At 41.9% G+C, this 15,365-nt stretch overlaps 1 protein-coding gene and 1 long non-coding RNA gene across 2 annotated transcripts; one reads left to right on the plus strand and one right to left on the minus strand.

The window, feature by feature from the left end:
* Nucleotides 1–2,134: 2,134 nt before the first annotated feature.
* Nucleotides 2,135–3,071, minus strand: LOC130989075 (uncharacterized). The gene is made up of 2 exons (XR_009090446.1): nt 3,001–3,071; nt 2,135–2,415 (listed from the first exon to the last, which is right to left on the minus strand). It is a non-coding gene; the product is annotated as an uncharacterized LOC130989075 (long non-coding RNA).
* Nucleotides 3,072–11,481: 8,410 nt separating this feature from the next.
* On the plus strand, nt 11,482–15,029 carry LOC130990758 (uncharacterized; the record flags this gene model as incomplete). Its single annotated transcript, XM_057914988.1, has 4 exons — nt 11,482–12,216; nt 13,436–13,981; nt 14,117–14,233; nt 14,661–15,029. Coding segments are annotated over exons 1-4 (1,767 nt in total), but the record flags the coding sequence as incomplete, so codon positions are not given.
* Between the last annotated feature and the right edge of the window lie 336 nt (nt 15,030–15,365).

Raw genomic sequence — 15,365 nt, forward strand, 5'->3', positions numbered from 1 at the left:
TAACCCACGGAATGATATAGGCGACTGAATGCCCTATACCCCAACGTGAAGTTGACGCAGCAACTCGGGGACGCTGAATGACACCCGACGAGGGTTGGTTGACTCGTCGTTACGTCGATAAATGAATTCGTCTTGGAACAATCAAGAGGAATTCGGAATTCTCAAGAGAGAAATAAAACTCACAAGTTTATTGATAAAAGTATGCTGAAAATTTCGTCCATATGGTGGCCTATATATAGGCAAAGGCTAAACCTAATATAATAAGGAAACAATTTAACTACCAAGCAAATAAGCCCTAATTCGAAAATTAACTGGGCTGCCAAACAATAAAATTGAAGTCTTTCACACTTCGGCCCACTCGCACGTAATAAGATTAATCAAACACGGGCTCAATTCGCCAACTCCACAATCTCCAATTGGCTTCTTGATCAACTCTTGCTTCCAAACTTCTTCAACTAAGATCATCAAGCTCTCCTTGAACTTCTTGGCTCGAGCTCTTGTAACTGGACCAACAGGAACATGCACCGGGTCTTGCACCAACGAACCTTGGGCTGCATCACTTTACCTTGGACTAAACATCTTGTGTGGAAGATGTTCTCCCTTTGTTCTTCCTCCTGTTTGATTTCCACGTTTAGAGCCCTTCGAACCACCAAAAGCTCACCATGTTCCGGTACAATCTCCTTGATGCATGCCATGAAGGCCCAAGTTACGTTGCATATGTGGGCTGATTTAATAGAGTCTTTTATTTTGTTTTATCTTATAATTTTCGTGGGTTATGTTAGGGTGGCTGAAATTAGGCCTTAGTTGAGTCAATTTTGAGTTTTATACCTTGTTTTGACTAAGGATATGTTTCCTTATTAGATTAGGAGTTATTTTCCATGTTTATTCTCCTAGTTTGGTTAGGTTTTCGCATACCTTATTTTGTAGTCTTCATGATGGACGAAAATTAGGGTTTAGATTAGGTTTTAGTTGTTTCCTTATTAGACTAGGTCTCTTTATTGTTGCCTATAGGCCTCTTGTTATGAACGAATTATCAACCAATTTTATATCAAATTTCGTGAGTTATCACTTCTCCTTGAGAGTTTCGAATTTTCTCTTGTATATTCCAAGAGAGTTCATTTATCCGGCGTAACGGCGAGTCAACCATCCCTCGTCGCGTGTCATTCATCGTCCCCGAGTTGCTGCGCCAACTTCACGTTGGGGTTTAGGGATTCGTTCGCCTAAATCATTCCGTGGGTTAGATTCAGAGGTTTTGAGATTCCATCTTCTATTCGTTTTTCAAGTCTTCCGTTTGCGTGGTGTTCGATTGATCGGCAAGGATCATATCATTTGGCAATCAGAGCCGCGTTTCGTATCCAGATTTTCGCAGGAAATCAAGTTCTGGCGGTCTCCGAAAAATGGCCATAACTTTCTGTACAGAGCTCGGATTAAGGCGAAACAGGTGGCCCCAAAAAGCTCTCTCATTGCTTTGAGTTGCGGCCGAAACTGACTCGGTCGTCCTCCGCTTCCACTTTGCTGACGATTTGGACACTGGTTCGAGTAGTGCCCGACCTTTCCGCAGGTGTAACAGGTATTCTGTCCCATTTTACACTCTTCCAAGTGTAGTTTATTGCACTTCGGGCAAGGCGGTAACCCTCGCGGTCCTTGAAAAACTGCTGCTGGAGCAGCTGGGATAAGGCCGTTTATCTCTGTTCTGAAACTGCGGTGGCGCATTCTGATTCTGCCACGGCTTCTTGGGACCTTAACTTCGGTCATCCCATTTTCTCTTACCCTTTTGGCCTTGTCCAGCAAAAGGATGGTTTCCCGATTGAACACTCGGGTTTAATTGTGGCATCGGGCCTTGACTCGGTCTCTCTGGCTGCATTGCCAGTTCCATGTCTAGTGCTCGGTTTAAAGCCTCAGCGTAGGTTAGCGCACTCTGACTTGCTAAAACGACTCGTATCTCTTGCTTTAATCCAGAGCAAAACAGTTCCGACATCTTTTCATCTGTATCTACTCGATATGGTGCATATCGAGCCAAATCGCAAAACTGTCGGTCATACTCGGCTTGTCACAGCCACTATCCCAATGACGGGTTAACCGGGGTTATGACTTGGGTGAACAATAAGAAATGGAAATTTAAAAGGGATTTACTAAATAACCAACATTAATAACAACAAACTAGTGGTATATATATATATATATATATAACCACTTGGGTAATTAACAAATGAGCCAGCCATAACGACTAAACCCCAAATGAAAGTTAAACAAAATGAAGGAGTAATAAGTTCCACAATACGATAACAAATTCAGAGTGTTTGCAGCGGAAAAACGTGTGAGTTATGCATATGGAGATGCATACTCAAGGTTTCATTACATAAACATCAAAAGGGAAATCCGCTCAACACCGATCCATTCCATCGCCTGCTCAACCTGCACATTTAGAAATACATGCAGGGCTGAGTATAAAAATACTCAGTGACATAAGCCGAAAATACAACATGCATACATATATAAATTGAACTGCCATAACAGTAACACACAGGGGTTTTCATAAATGACCTGCGCTTACTAAAACATTTCGTTCATTTTCATAAAGGTGGATGCATCCCATTTTCAGTCTATATGATCCATATCTGCCCTTTCTATCACGCGCCGGGAAGGAGGCCTCCTTACCACGGACGCCAAGACCGGTCGCAAGCGACTCGCGGTCTCCATGAGTGTACACGTTAACCCTAGCTAGCGACCTTTGTCTAGCATAGGATCCCAATTGGATTTCCTTTAAAGTTGGCGAACCAACACAGATAGGATACATATAAAAACATAAACATTTTGGCAGTCAATCATTTCATAAACATTTCATTTTCATAACATTTTCATTTCATAAAGGGCATTGAACATATAAGCATTTTATAAGAACTGAATAAATAGTCAAAACATATCATGCATATATATTCGCATATGAGGCCTACGTCACGCAGGGGATCTCTATATACGTAATAATAAAATAATGCCCACCTCAATTGTTCTTAAAGCTGGCGTGGAGTCGTTTCTTCTTCTGCTTCACTTTCTGTCGCCCGGACCTTCATTGATGAAGAGTCGATAAGTTCGTGAAGAAATTGTCATAAGACAAAGTCTAATTCTACGTGCCTAGGGTATCTTTTAAAGTTTTAGGGTTCTAGCAGCATCCATATTAATCTCGTTTCATTCAATCAATAAAATGTAATCACTTATCATGTAACTATCATATAGGTTCGAACCCAATTGTTCGAACATCAACATGTACATAATCCATAACTTCCTTCTACACCCGTCATTTAGTCAAGTACTCCATCAATTAAGAACAAGCTATATATTATTACCCTGAAAATTTAATCATTATAAATCATGCTTTCTCATACTTCGCACATTTTCATCACTTAAATAAATAAATCATTTATAAACATATGCTTAGCAATTTAATATCTCAATTAAATCCCAAGCTCATTTGATTAAGTAAATCATATACTTAATCATTCTATAACACAATTCCACATAAATAGTCTCAATATTTTTTTAAAACATGAAGCCATTCTAATAGGACATTTTAATTCCATTATAATGGAATTACTCATAAAATAATTTAATCCTTTTTCTTTTAAAAGAAACCATATTTATAATATTCTATACATTTCATTTTTTTTTATGTAAATAAATAAGAAATTCCATTATTCATTTATAAATAATAAAACATTTTAAAATCCATTGAGATGAAATAAAACATTTTAACCATAAAAAAAAAATCCATACTCGTAAGCTTTGAAAATAATTTTATCATATAATAAATGGGGCTTATTCCCAAAATATTTGCTTTAAAGTCCATTAATAATTTAAATAATAGAATGGACTTCATTTAGAATAAATAATCCCAACTTTAAATATTAAAATTTAAATCAAGAGATTTAAATTCACAAAAATAATTTAGTGAAAATTCAAACATTTTTTTTTTTAAGAAAAGGCCAAAATTCGTAGACTTTATTATTCAATTAACAGTCCAAAATAAATTAAAATTGGGCCCAATCAATTAAATAAAAATACCCATCAGCTTTTAAAATAAAATGGGCCCAGTACATTTTATTAAATAAAAATCGGCCCATTCATATTTGAGGGCTTAAGCCCAATTTAAAACCCTATCCCTAACATACATATACACACATAACACACAAACATCAGCCCTCCCCCTTTTCTCTCTCTGCTCTCTCGGCTCTCTTGCCCCTCTGCTCGGTCGAGTGCGGCGCCGCCTCCGGCGCGCCGCCTCGCCGAGCGTCTCCCTTCTCTCTCATTCTCTCTGTTCTCTTTCGTCCGCCCCTCTCTCTCTGTTCTTTCTCCCTCGCCGGTAATCGATGCATGCGCCGCCTTGATGACCACAGTCGCCGCCTCGCCGTGAAGGAGCTCGGCCGCCGTCCGTCTGGTCTTCCTCCTTCGGCCTCTGTTCGGAAAAGGGCGCGCGGTAGCCTCCTCTCCATCCCCTCGTCTGGAACAGGGCATCTGCCCTCTCCGCCATAGGGAGCGCACGGCCGCCGCCTGGCCGCCTCCTCCGTCTTCTTTCGTCGCCGGACTCACAGGTAAGCCCTAGCTTTTCTCCCTTCGTTTCTTCTCTTTTCCTTCTTCCCCGTTTTTCTTTTTTTTAAACCTAATCTCTCCCCCTCTTCCCTCCTCTCTCGTTTCTAACAGTAAAGGAAAAAGGCGGCGGCTGCCGCCGCGCCGCCTCCGGCCGTGAGCAGCCGCCGGCTGCTCTCACCCCCATCACTCCGTTCCCGGACACACACAAGACAAAGTACAAGAACCCCCAAATTCAGTACAGATTCACAAGTATAGCAAAGCTAGGGTTTTGTTTAGAAATCTGTTCTTTCATAATTCATTTATCATTTCCTTAGCAAAAATCAAACCTTGTAAATGTAATAGTTTAGAAAATATATAAACATGTGTGCGTGTGTATTATTCTGTTCTTCTTTTCTTAACAAAATCAATTCTTTGGAACCTTGTAACCGTAATAGTTAGGAAAATATAGTGATTATGCGTATGTGTGTATTTGTTGCTGCTTTGATGCTTGATTTAGAAATAACTAGTAAAAAAATATAAAGAGAAATTTGGAGTAACCTCGATGTAGCTGGTATTTGGTGTCTAGCTGGAATCTGTGAATTATAATTCAAGCATAAGAACGTATAGCTTGGATCAGAATGTTAGAAACTGAAAATTAATGGAGTATTAAAGCAAGTTTTACCTCTTGAGGTTTACTGCAAGAGCTTTGAATGAAGTCAATCTCTTCTTTGGCTATTGAAGAACTAAGGAGGAATGGGAGGAATGTTGGCTGCTGATTTTGGTTAAATAAAAGTAAGTTGTATGTTGAGATGTTAAAGGTGTAGAAGATGGCCGGCAAAAGGAATGGGCTGATCTGGAGAAAGTGTAAAGAATCTCTTTATTTAGTGGAATGGTTGGCATATGATGAGTGTTTCCAACACCATCAATTTATTTAAGAGTAAGATGGATGTGGAAATGAAAAGTATGTGTAGGTGCTAGATGAATGTGATGAATAAAATCCTTATTCTGTATTTGTAATACTAATTTCGGGTTCCCATATAACGAAGCTTCGTTATAACTCTCTATAAATTACATATTTTATAACTCGTTTTATAAGTCGAAAATTAATTACGACTTCAAGTAAATAATAGAAATACTATTTCTATCGTATATAAATTAAATAACATGACTTTGCTAAGTCATTTATAATCCGAAATAATAATTATTGACTGCTCAATAATCCTTTAAATCTCAAACGGATTCAATTAATAATAAGAATTTAGCACATCAAAACACATATATAACAATTAAATCACATCAGATAAATCAAATCAGTTTTATTATTAATGGATGCCGAACCCTAATTATTAAGTCTTTAATCAGTGATTAAAAACTGGGATATGACACGGCTACCGTCTTATTCCCTTGCTTCAGATTTATAAACTCCATCTCTTTCTTCTTTCGATAGCTTCGGGGTATGTATTTCTCGCAAAGAGCTTCTTTGAATTGCTCCCACGTAAGAGCTGTTATTTGCTCCTCGTTCATCGTTTTCTGTTTCGCTTCCCACCAGAAATCTACGGATCCCTTAAGTTGATACGACATACACATGAGACGCTCAGCGTCGTTACATCTAAGGAATCTGAAAGTTCTCTCCATACTTCGAATCCACTCCTCGGTTTCAGCGGGATCTCCTGATCTATTTAATGTTGGTGGATTTTGCCTCAAAAAGAGTTCTTCTATTCTCCTTTCTGGCTGTGGAGGGGGTGGTGGTGGCGTAGGTTATCTTTGTTCCTCCTCTTCCTCTTCTTGATTTCTATATCTCCTTCTTGGCGGCATTCTTAAAAAGAAACATATGTCAACTCTTAAAACTAGTTCTTATAACTCACAAATCTTAGGATTCTTACTCAACATCATACTACTTCTATAACATTACATTTCTTAGTTAAAATCTCAACATAATATGAAAGCATAAAACAAAACTCTTATTTATAAAAGACCCTCGGGTCATCATCATATGTATATATGAAAATTGCCTCTTACGAGGACTTTTACAAAAAGGGATATATACAGCAAAAAGTCCCTGATACATACTATGACGCTCTATCAAAATGGTCGTCATACGTACTAGGCATCTATATATGTTAGATACTGATATACACACTATACTATGCATCTCTATCTATATACATCTATCTTCATATAAGCATCTCCATCCCATCATCATATGTAGCTACTCTCACTTAGACCCATCCAGTCCCACCGAAAGCATCTTCGGATACTCTACTTCCCGCATCATCTACTGTCATATCCTCTCTGGGCTCAATCTCCTCATCCTCACTAGGCTCGGTCTCCTCACTATCATCATCATCCTTTGTCTCATCCTCAACATCTGTGTCTACCATCGGGTAACAAACAGGTGGCTCCGGAATAGGCTCCCATACATCGACTCCATCAGCAGTGGTCCAACGCCGTAGTGGTCGGGTCTGTCCATGCCCAACTGTCATCTCTGGCGTCTCCTCGTCTGGGTCCTCATCATCACTATCAATCGGAATCGGATGAGACAGTCCCTCTTGTGCATCTCTGGATGGTGGGTATAGAATAGGATGCATATAATGCTGAAACTCAAGTGTGCCAGGCTCAGGTAGAGGAGTAACCCTCGGGTAAGGATCAAAAGGCACATACTCAGTACAAGGCATCAGAGATGGAATAGGTGGTATAACCTCTGAGTGAGGCAATGATAATGGCGCTGTCGCTGGGGCCGGCTCCCAAGGAGGCAGATCAGCACTAGGAAAGGGTTTCAATGTCAAGTAATGAAATGGATCAAAATCCATATAGGGCGATCCAGTCTACAGAATACCCGATTCTGGAACAGCAGAATCCGAGACAATGGGCTCAAAAGCAACGGCCTCATCAGGCACGAATGGCTCCGGAATATACGGAACCTCATCAACTGGGGGTGCAGGTAAAATCGAAAAAGGATCTGTCGGAGGAGGGGGTGCATCATAAGGTGGTGGTGGGGGATCATCAAAAGCAAGGTAGCGGTGACTAATCATCGCTACAAAACCCCTAAAATCTGCACGCTCGAATCGTCCAAACTCATCCCTAACGATACACTGCGGCACCAGGGAAGCCGCCCAATCCTGCCATCCAGGTGGTAACAGTGGAATCAAAAGGGTGATAGCTGTCGCGTCATCAATCCCATATGCGGTAGTCTCTAGCCATCGTCTATGATAATGTGCTACAAACTCACCCAACGTGTCACCCTCCTGCGGCCTAATATCTCGAAACCATCGACACATCATCTCTTCTAAATGTCGCTGCATCCTGAAATAAAATTCTAATTTCTATCACATCAAGGATAAAGAACTCACTTGATATATCTCAAACAATGACATACTCAATCTCGTTTGGTACGGTGGTGCATTGGCTATTCTAGCCTCAATATTTCTCCATTTATTCCAAAACCACTGGCTCACATCATATTCCATCACCTCAAGCAGTTCCATCCATCAAAACATTACATATCTCGTTAGTACATCACAAACAAATTTCAACATCAAACAATGCAATAATAACGCTTACTGATGCAGCCCAAGGTTCGTTGGTGCAAGACCCGGTGCATGTTCCTGTTGGTCCGGTTACAAGAGCACGAGCCAAGAAGTTCAAGGAGAGCTTGATGAGCTTAGTTCAAGAAGTGTGGGCTCAAGAGTTGATGAAGAGACCCATTGGAGTTGGCGAATTGAGCCCGTGCTTAATTAATCTCATTACATGCGAGTGGGCCGAAGCTTGAAGATTTTAATTATTTTGAAGACTTCATTTATTTATTTCAGTCTTGTTATTTTCGCAGCCCATTTGTTTAAAGGGCTTTGTTATTTTCGAATTAATAAGGGCCTTGTTTGGCAGCCTTGTGAATTTCGAAATTAGGGCTTCTTTTTGCTTGTTAGTCAAGTTAGGTTTAGTCTTTACTTTGCCTATATATAAGGCTTTGTGTTGGACGAAATTTTCAGCCTACCTTTAATCAATTTGTGAGTTTTTATTCTCTCTTGAGAGTTTCGAATTCTTCTTGATTTTTCCAAGACGAATTCAATTTATCGACGTAACGGCGAGAACAACCAACCCTCGTCGGGTGTCATTCAGCGTCCCCGAGTTGCTGCGTCAACTGCACGTTGGGGTTTAGGGATCCGTTCGCCTAAATCATTCCGTGGGTTAGATTCAGAGGTTTTGGGATTTCCACCCTTTCCGTTCCAGTTCAGTCTTCCGCGTGCGTTGTGTTCGATCGATCGGCAAGGATCGTATCATTTGGCACCAGAGCCGCGTTTCGCATCCAGGTTTCGTTTTCGTTTTCTGTCTACGTATCCAGGGTAGAAGTTTTAGGTTTCATCTGTTCAATTTTCGTTCCACCTACTGATTTCAGTTTCTGCGTTTTAGGGTTTCCGTTTTCTGTCCTAGTTTTCTGTTCCGCTGTCTGTTTATAATTCCTAGGGTTTCGATTTTTCTTCTGCTGTGCTCAATACCATAATATCTGGGGTGGTCTGAATTACTCATAAACATACACGCTTATACACATCCATCATCATACGACTTACACACATCCATATAAATCCATACGTCATAATTTCGTTTGGTTCTTGAATTTTCTTTTTTTTTTCAGAACCTATAGTCTGTTAAGGTCCGAAACAAAAAAAAAAAAAAAAAAAAAAGTTTAGAATTTCCGAAAATTTTCTTGCAACATCTTGTTCCTACAGTTTCACTGGCATCGTATAGAGCCTTTTGGGGCAGTTTCTGCGTACATTTTTTCCGATTTTTGATTATTTCTCGTTGTGTTTTCTGGAGTCCTTGGGTAGTATAGAGCCTTTTGGGACAATTTCTGCGTACACTTTTTCCGGTTTTCGTTTACTTCTCTTTGTGTTTTCTGGAGTCCTTGGGTAGTATAGAGCGTTTTGAGCCTATTTCTGCGCAGTACTTTTTGGGTTGTTCAGTCTGCGTTTCTGATTGTCTTCTTTCTGTTTGGGGGTTTTCCCATCTTTTCGTATCCGTTTAGTGTTGTTGGTGTGGTCTCTTGTGGGACGTTTCATTGAGTGCTCTCGCTGAGACAGTTTGGGCTATCTCGTTGGTACAGTTGGTCTTTGAGTTCCGTTGGTAGATTGAGGGAATTTGATTCCTTGAGAGAGAAATTGAGTGGAAAAAGGCACGAGAGAGTGAGATTATTAGAGTGAAAAAAGCCGTTGAATTGTGTGATACACGAGCGCTGAGTGATTTCATCTTGAGTGATACACGAGTGTTTGTGAGGTGGTGAGGTCCTTTTATTTTGTTTCACTAACCGTTTCTTGTTTTCTTTGTCACTATGTCTAAGAAAGATGAACAGGGTGCGGATGTGAGCGATGGCCCTGTTATGGATCCACAGTTGAAACTCGTAGTGGAGGCACTTCGCTCAGAATTTGGCAAGATGTTACACTCAGAAATCGAGGGAGTGTACGACAAGATCGAGCTGATGGAGCAGTCTCATTCTCGAGAGACCACTTTCACACGAGGAGGTCGCCGCGGGCGAGGAGGCCGTGGTGGTGGCGGAGGTCGATTCCACCGTCAGTATGAGGAGCATGTAGATGATACAGGATTTGACGAAGAGGATGATGGCGGCAGAACGTGGCAAGATAACAATCTGGGCAACATCAAGATGAACGTTCCTCCCTTCCAAGGGAAGAATGACCCAGAATTGTATCTTGATTGGGAGAGAAAGGTGGAGCTTATGTTCGATTGCCACAACTATTCAGAGCTCAAGAAGGTGAAGTTGGCAGCCATTGAGTTCTCAGATTATGCACTTGTTTGGTGGGATCAGATGGTGACGAGTAGAAGGAGAAACAATGAGCCGCCTATTCAGACTTGGCAAGAGATGAAGGCTGTGATGAGGAAGCGTTTTGTGCCGAATCATTACTACCGCGAGCTTTTCAACAAGTTGCAGACTTTGAGGCAAGGCAGTCGGAGTGTGGATGAGTATTATGATGCATGCCATGGAGGCCCAAGTTACGTTGCATATGTGGGCTGATTTAATAGAGTCTTTTATTTTGTTTTATCTTATAATTTTCGTGGGTTATGTTAGGGTGGCTGAAATTAGGCCTTAGTTGAGTCAATTTTGAGTTTTATACCTTGTTTTGACTAAGAATATGTTTCCTTATTAGAGATTAGGAGTTATTTTCCATGTTTATTCTCCTAGTTTGGTTAGGTTTTCGCATACCTTATTTGTAGTCTTTATGATGGACGAAAATTAGGGTTTAGATTAGGTTTAGTTGTTTCCTTATTAGATTAGGTCTCTTTATTTTTGCCTATATATAGGCCTCTTGTTATGAATGAATTATCAACCAATTTTATATCAAATTTCGTAAGTTATCACTTCTCCTTGAGAGTTTCGAATTTTCTCTTGTATATTCCAAGAGAGTTCATTTATCCGGCGTAACGGCGAGTCAACCATCCCTCGTCGCGTGTCATTAATCGTCCCCGAGTTGCTGCGTCAACTTCACGTTGGGGTTTAGGGATTCGTTCGCCTAAATCATTCCGTGGGTTAGATTCAGAGGTTTTGGGATTCCATCTTCTATTCGTGTTTTCAAGTCTTCCGTTTGCGTGGTGTTCGATTGATCGGCAAGGATCATATCATCTGGTATCAGTTTTCCAGGTTTCGTAAGGGTTGAAATTATCTAGTGTTTTGTCTTTCTGTTTGGGTCTTTACGTTCTTGAGAGAGTATGAGTGTGAGTTTAGCAACTCACGGCCATCCGACAGTTTTTTATGGTTGCAATCGAGATACGAAGTGTCGTACATGTCAGGGATTCGGACCCCATGAGAGTGAGCAGTGGGAGACTCTCTTTCACACGAGAGTTCTTGTCCACGACAAGTTGTGTAGTGTGATCATTGATGGAGAAAGTTGCACGAATGTGGCGAGTAGATACATGGTGGAGAAATCGGGGCTGACCGAGGTGCAACACCCCAAGCCGTATCGTTTGCAATGGCTGAATGAGACCGGCGTCGTCGAGATTACCACGCAAGTGAAAGTGCCTATTCACCTTGGCAGGTATGAAGATGAGGTTTTGTGCGATGTTATTCCCATGCAGGCGACCCACATTTTGTTGGGTAGACCGTGGCAGGTCGATAGACGAGCTATTCATGATGAAGTCACCAATAAGTACTCCTTCGCGTATAAGCAAAAGAAGTTGGCAATTGTTTCCCTTAGTCCACAACAAATTTATGAGGATCACGTGCAACTGCAGCAACGACACAAGGAGGCGGATAAGGTGCAGTCTACGGAGCAGCCGGTCGAGCAAACAGAGATGAAGGTTGAAGTGGAGATTGATAGAGAGGTTGTTGCTCTCCAAGATGAGGTGACCGATCCCGATAGGCCACAATTGGAGGAGACCGACGAAGCAATGGCAGTTGTGGTGGACATCGATCGAGAGGTTGTTGCTGTTGAAGAAGAGGAGCCCAATCTTACGTTGCTGAAATTGCAGGATTCACGTGAGAAAGTGCTTGAGGAATATGTTCCAATTCCTTTGGAAGCAACGGTTTTGCTGATCACGTCTGCAAGTGAATTCTTTTGTGATAAAGCGCCGATGCATGATGCTACATGGCTGTTCGGAAGAAAAGTGAAGCATGGCAGTATTTTCAACAACAAGTTCTTCATGTTCAAGGTTCAAGAGAAGTCAGAGTTAGAGCCGAAGAAGAAGAATAATGCACAAGGGAGAAAAGCTATGGTCCAACAGTCAATTAATGCAAGGAACGAAAATTTGATTTTTGATCCCGGCATTTGGATTGACGACTTAGATTTGAGGACAAATCCCTTTCAAGAGGAGGGGCAACAACAGCAGCAACCAGCGCCAGAATCAGGGCAATTGGAGACAATCGCAACCAGTTTCTAATGGTTCCTCGTCAAAAGGGAATCAATGGAAAAAGGAGGCACCGCCGAGAGAGGAGAAGAAGTCGTTCGTTAGGTCCCGACCCGAGGGATCCGGTGCAGCAAATCAGGGCAGTCCGGCCGTTTCTGATGGTCGAAATCGAGATAAGAAGTGCTTCAAGTGCCAAGGCTTCGGGCATATTATGAGTGACTGCCCGAACAGGAGAATTATGATCTTGAGAGATGACGGCGAAGTCGTGACGGATGGTGATGAGACCGATCCTGATATGCCGAAATTGGAGGATGGAGATGGTACCGATGATGAGGAGGAGTGTGAGGAGATTTTTGCGCCCAATGGACAGCATTTTGTAGCTAGGAGAGCTTTGAGTGTCCAAACTCAACCCAATGAGCGAGAGCAGCGGGAGAACCTCTTTCACACGAGATGTCTTGTTCAAGACAAGGTATGTAGTGTGATCATTGATGGCGGGAGTTGCACGAATGTGGCTAGTAGAGCCATGGTTGAGAGATTGGGGCTGACCACAGAGAAGCATTCCAAGCCATATCGTTTGCAGTGGCTGAATGAGACAGGCGTCATCAAAGTGACGAAGCAAGTGAAGGTTCCGTTTCGCATTGGGAAGTATGAGGATGAGGTTGTGTGTGATGTGATCCCTATGCAAGCGAGCCACATCCTGTTGGGGCGACCGTGGCAGTTTGATCGCCGTGTTATTCATGATGGCTTCACCAACAAATACTCATTTGAATACAAGCAGAAAAAGGTGTCACTTGTTCCTCTTACTCCTAAACAAGTTTATGAGGATCAAGTGCAATTGCAAAAGGAGGCGGACAAGGTGAAGTCAAAGGACCAGCCCGTGGAGAAGAATGAGAATGGATTGATTCATAAGTCCTTTCTTGCTAGGGCTAGTGATTTGAAGTGGTGTGTACAGGAGGAGAGGCCGATCATGCTGTTGCGATATCAGGAGAACTTGGTTATTACTAATGATCTCTCTTCTCTACCCCCTTCTATTCGTTCTGTTTTGCAGGAGTTTGATGATGTTTTTCCCGACGATACACCTGCCGGTTTACCACCAATTCGAGGGATTGAGCATCAGATTGACTTTGTGCCCGGCGCTACACTGCCGAACCGACCAGCTTACCGAACCAATCCGGAGGAGACAAAGGAGTTGGAGAGGCAAATTGGCGAGTTATTGGCCAAAGGGCATGTGAGGGAGAGTTTGAGTCCTTGTGCGGTACCCGTTCTACTAGTACCGAAGAAGGACTCGTCTTTGAGGATGTGCTGTGATTGCCGAGCCATCAATAACATCACGGTAAAGTATCGCCATCCTATCCCTCGTTTAGATGATATGCTAGATGAGTTGCATGGTTCTTGTGTCTTTTCTAAGATCGATTTGCGTAGTGGATACCATCAGATTAGGATTAAGGAAGGTGATGAATGGAAAACTGCTTTTAAGACAAAACTTGGTTTGTATGAGTGGTTAGTTATGCCTTTTGGTTTGACTAATGCGCCTAGTACGTTCATGCGTCTTATGAATCATGTTTTGCGTGCTTTCATTGGCAGATTTGTTGTTGTCTACTTTGATGATATCCTCATTTATAGCCAGAATCATGATGAGCATGTTGAACATTTGAGGTCTGTTATGGATGTGCTTCGCAAGGAAAAGTTGTTTGCTAACCTTAAGAAGTGCATTTTCGGTACGGACAAGCTTGTGTTTCTTGGTTTTGTTGTTAGTGCGCAGGGTGTACAGGTTGATGACGAGAAGATACGAGCTATCCAAGAGTGGCCAACGCCGACGAACGTTGCAGCAGTTCGAAGCTTTCATGGACTTGCTAGTTTCTACAGGCGATTCGTGCCTCATTTTAGCAGTGTTGCAGCACCATTGACGGAAGTCATCAAGAAGAATGTGGAGTTTAAGTGGGGCAAGGCGCAAGAGGAGGCATTTCAACAGTTGAAATACAAATTGACCCACGCCCCGGTATTATCTCTTCCTAATTTCTCCAAATCTTTTGAGATTGAATGTGATGCTTCTGGTGTTGGTATTGGTGCAGTGTTGATGCAAGAGAGACGACCCATTGCGTATTTCAGCGAGAGACGACCCATTGAGTTATCCCACGTATGATAAGGAGCTGTACGCATTGGTGAGAGCTTTGCAAACGTGGCAGCACTACTTGTGGCCCAATGAGTTCGTCATTCACACGGATCACGAGTCGTTGAAACACTTGAAGGGGCAGCACAAGTTGAACAAGCGGCATGCAAGGTGGATGGAGTTCATTGAGACGTTTCCCTACGTCATCAAATACAAGCAAGGTAAAGAGAATGTGGTGGCTGACGCACTTTCTCGGAGGTATGCCTTGATCTCTACCTTAGATGCTAAGTTGCTTGGTTTTGAGTGTATCAAGAGTTTGTATGAGCATGATGCTGATTTTGGTGAGATTTATCTAGCATGTGCCAGAGCTGCGAGTGGAGAGTATTTTAGGCATGATGACTATCTTTTTAGGAAGAATAAGTTATGTGTTCCTAAATGTTCTTTACGTGAGTTGTTATTGCTTGAGTCTCATGGTGGGGGTTTGATGGGACATTTTGGCATTGCTAAGACTTTAGCTGTTCTGCATGAGCATTTCTTTTGGCCTCATATGAAACGTGATGTTGAGAGAATTTGTGGTCGATGTGTTACATGTAAACAAGCTAAGTCTAGGGTGAGTTCCCATGGATTGTATACACCATTGCCTATTCCTACAGCACCTTGGATTGATATTTCTATGGATTTTGTGTTAGGTTTGCCTAGAACTAAGCGTGGTCGAGATTCCATCTTTGTGGTTGTTGATCGATTTTCTAAGATGGCACATTTTATTCCATGTCATAAATCTGATGATGCATCTCATGTAGCTGATCTATTCTTTAGAGAGATTGTTAGATTGCATGGCATGCCT

Source organism: Salvia miltiorrhiza, chromosome 6, assembly GCF_028751815.1.
Source record: "Salvia miltiorrhiza cultivar Shanhuang (shh) chromosome 6, IMPLAD_Smil_shh, whole genome shotgun sequence".
Classification (NCBI taxonomy): Eukaryota; Viridiplantae; Streptophyta; class Magnoliopsida; order Lamiales; family Lamiaceae; genus Salvia; species Salvia miltiorrhiza.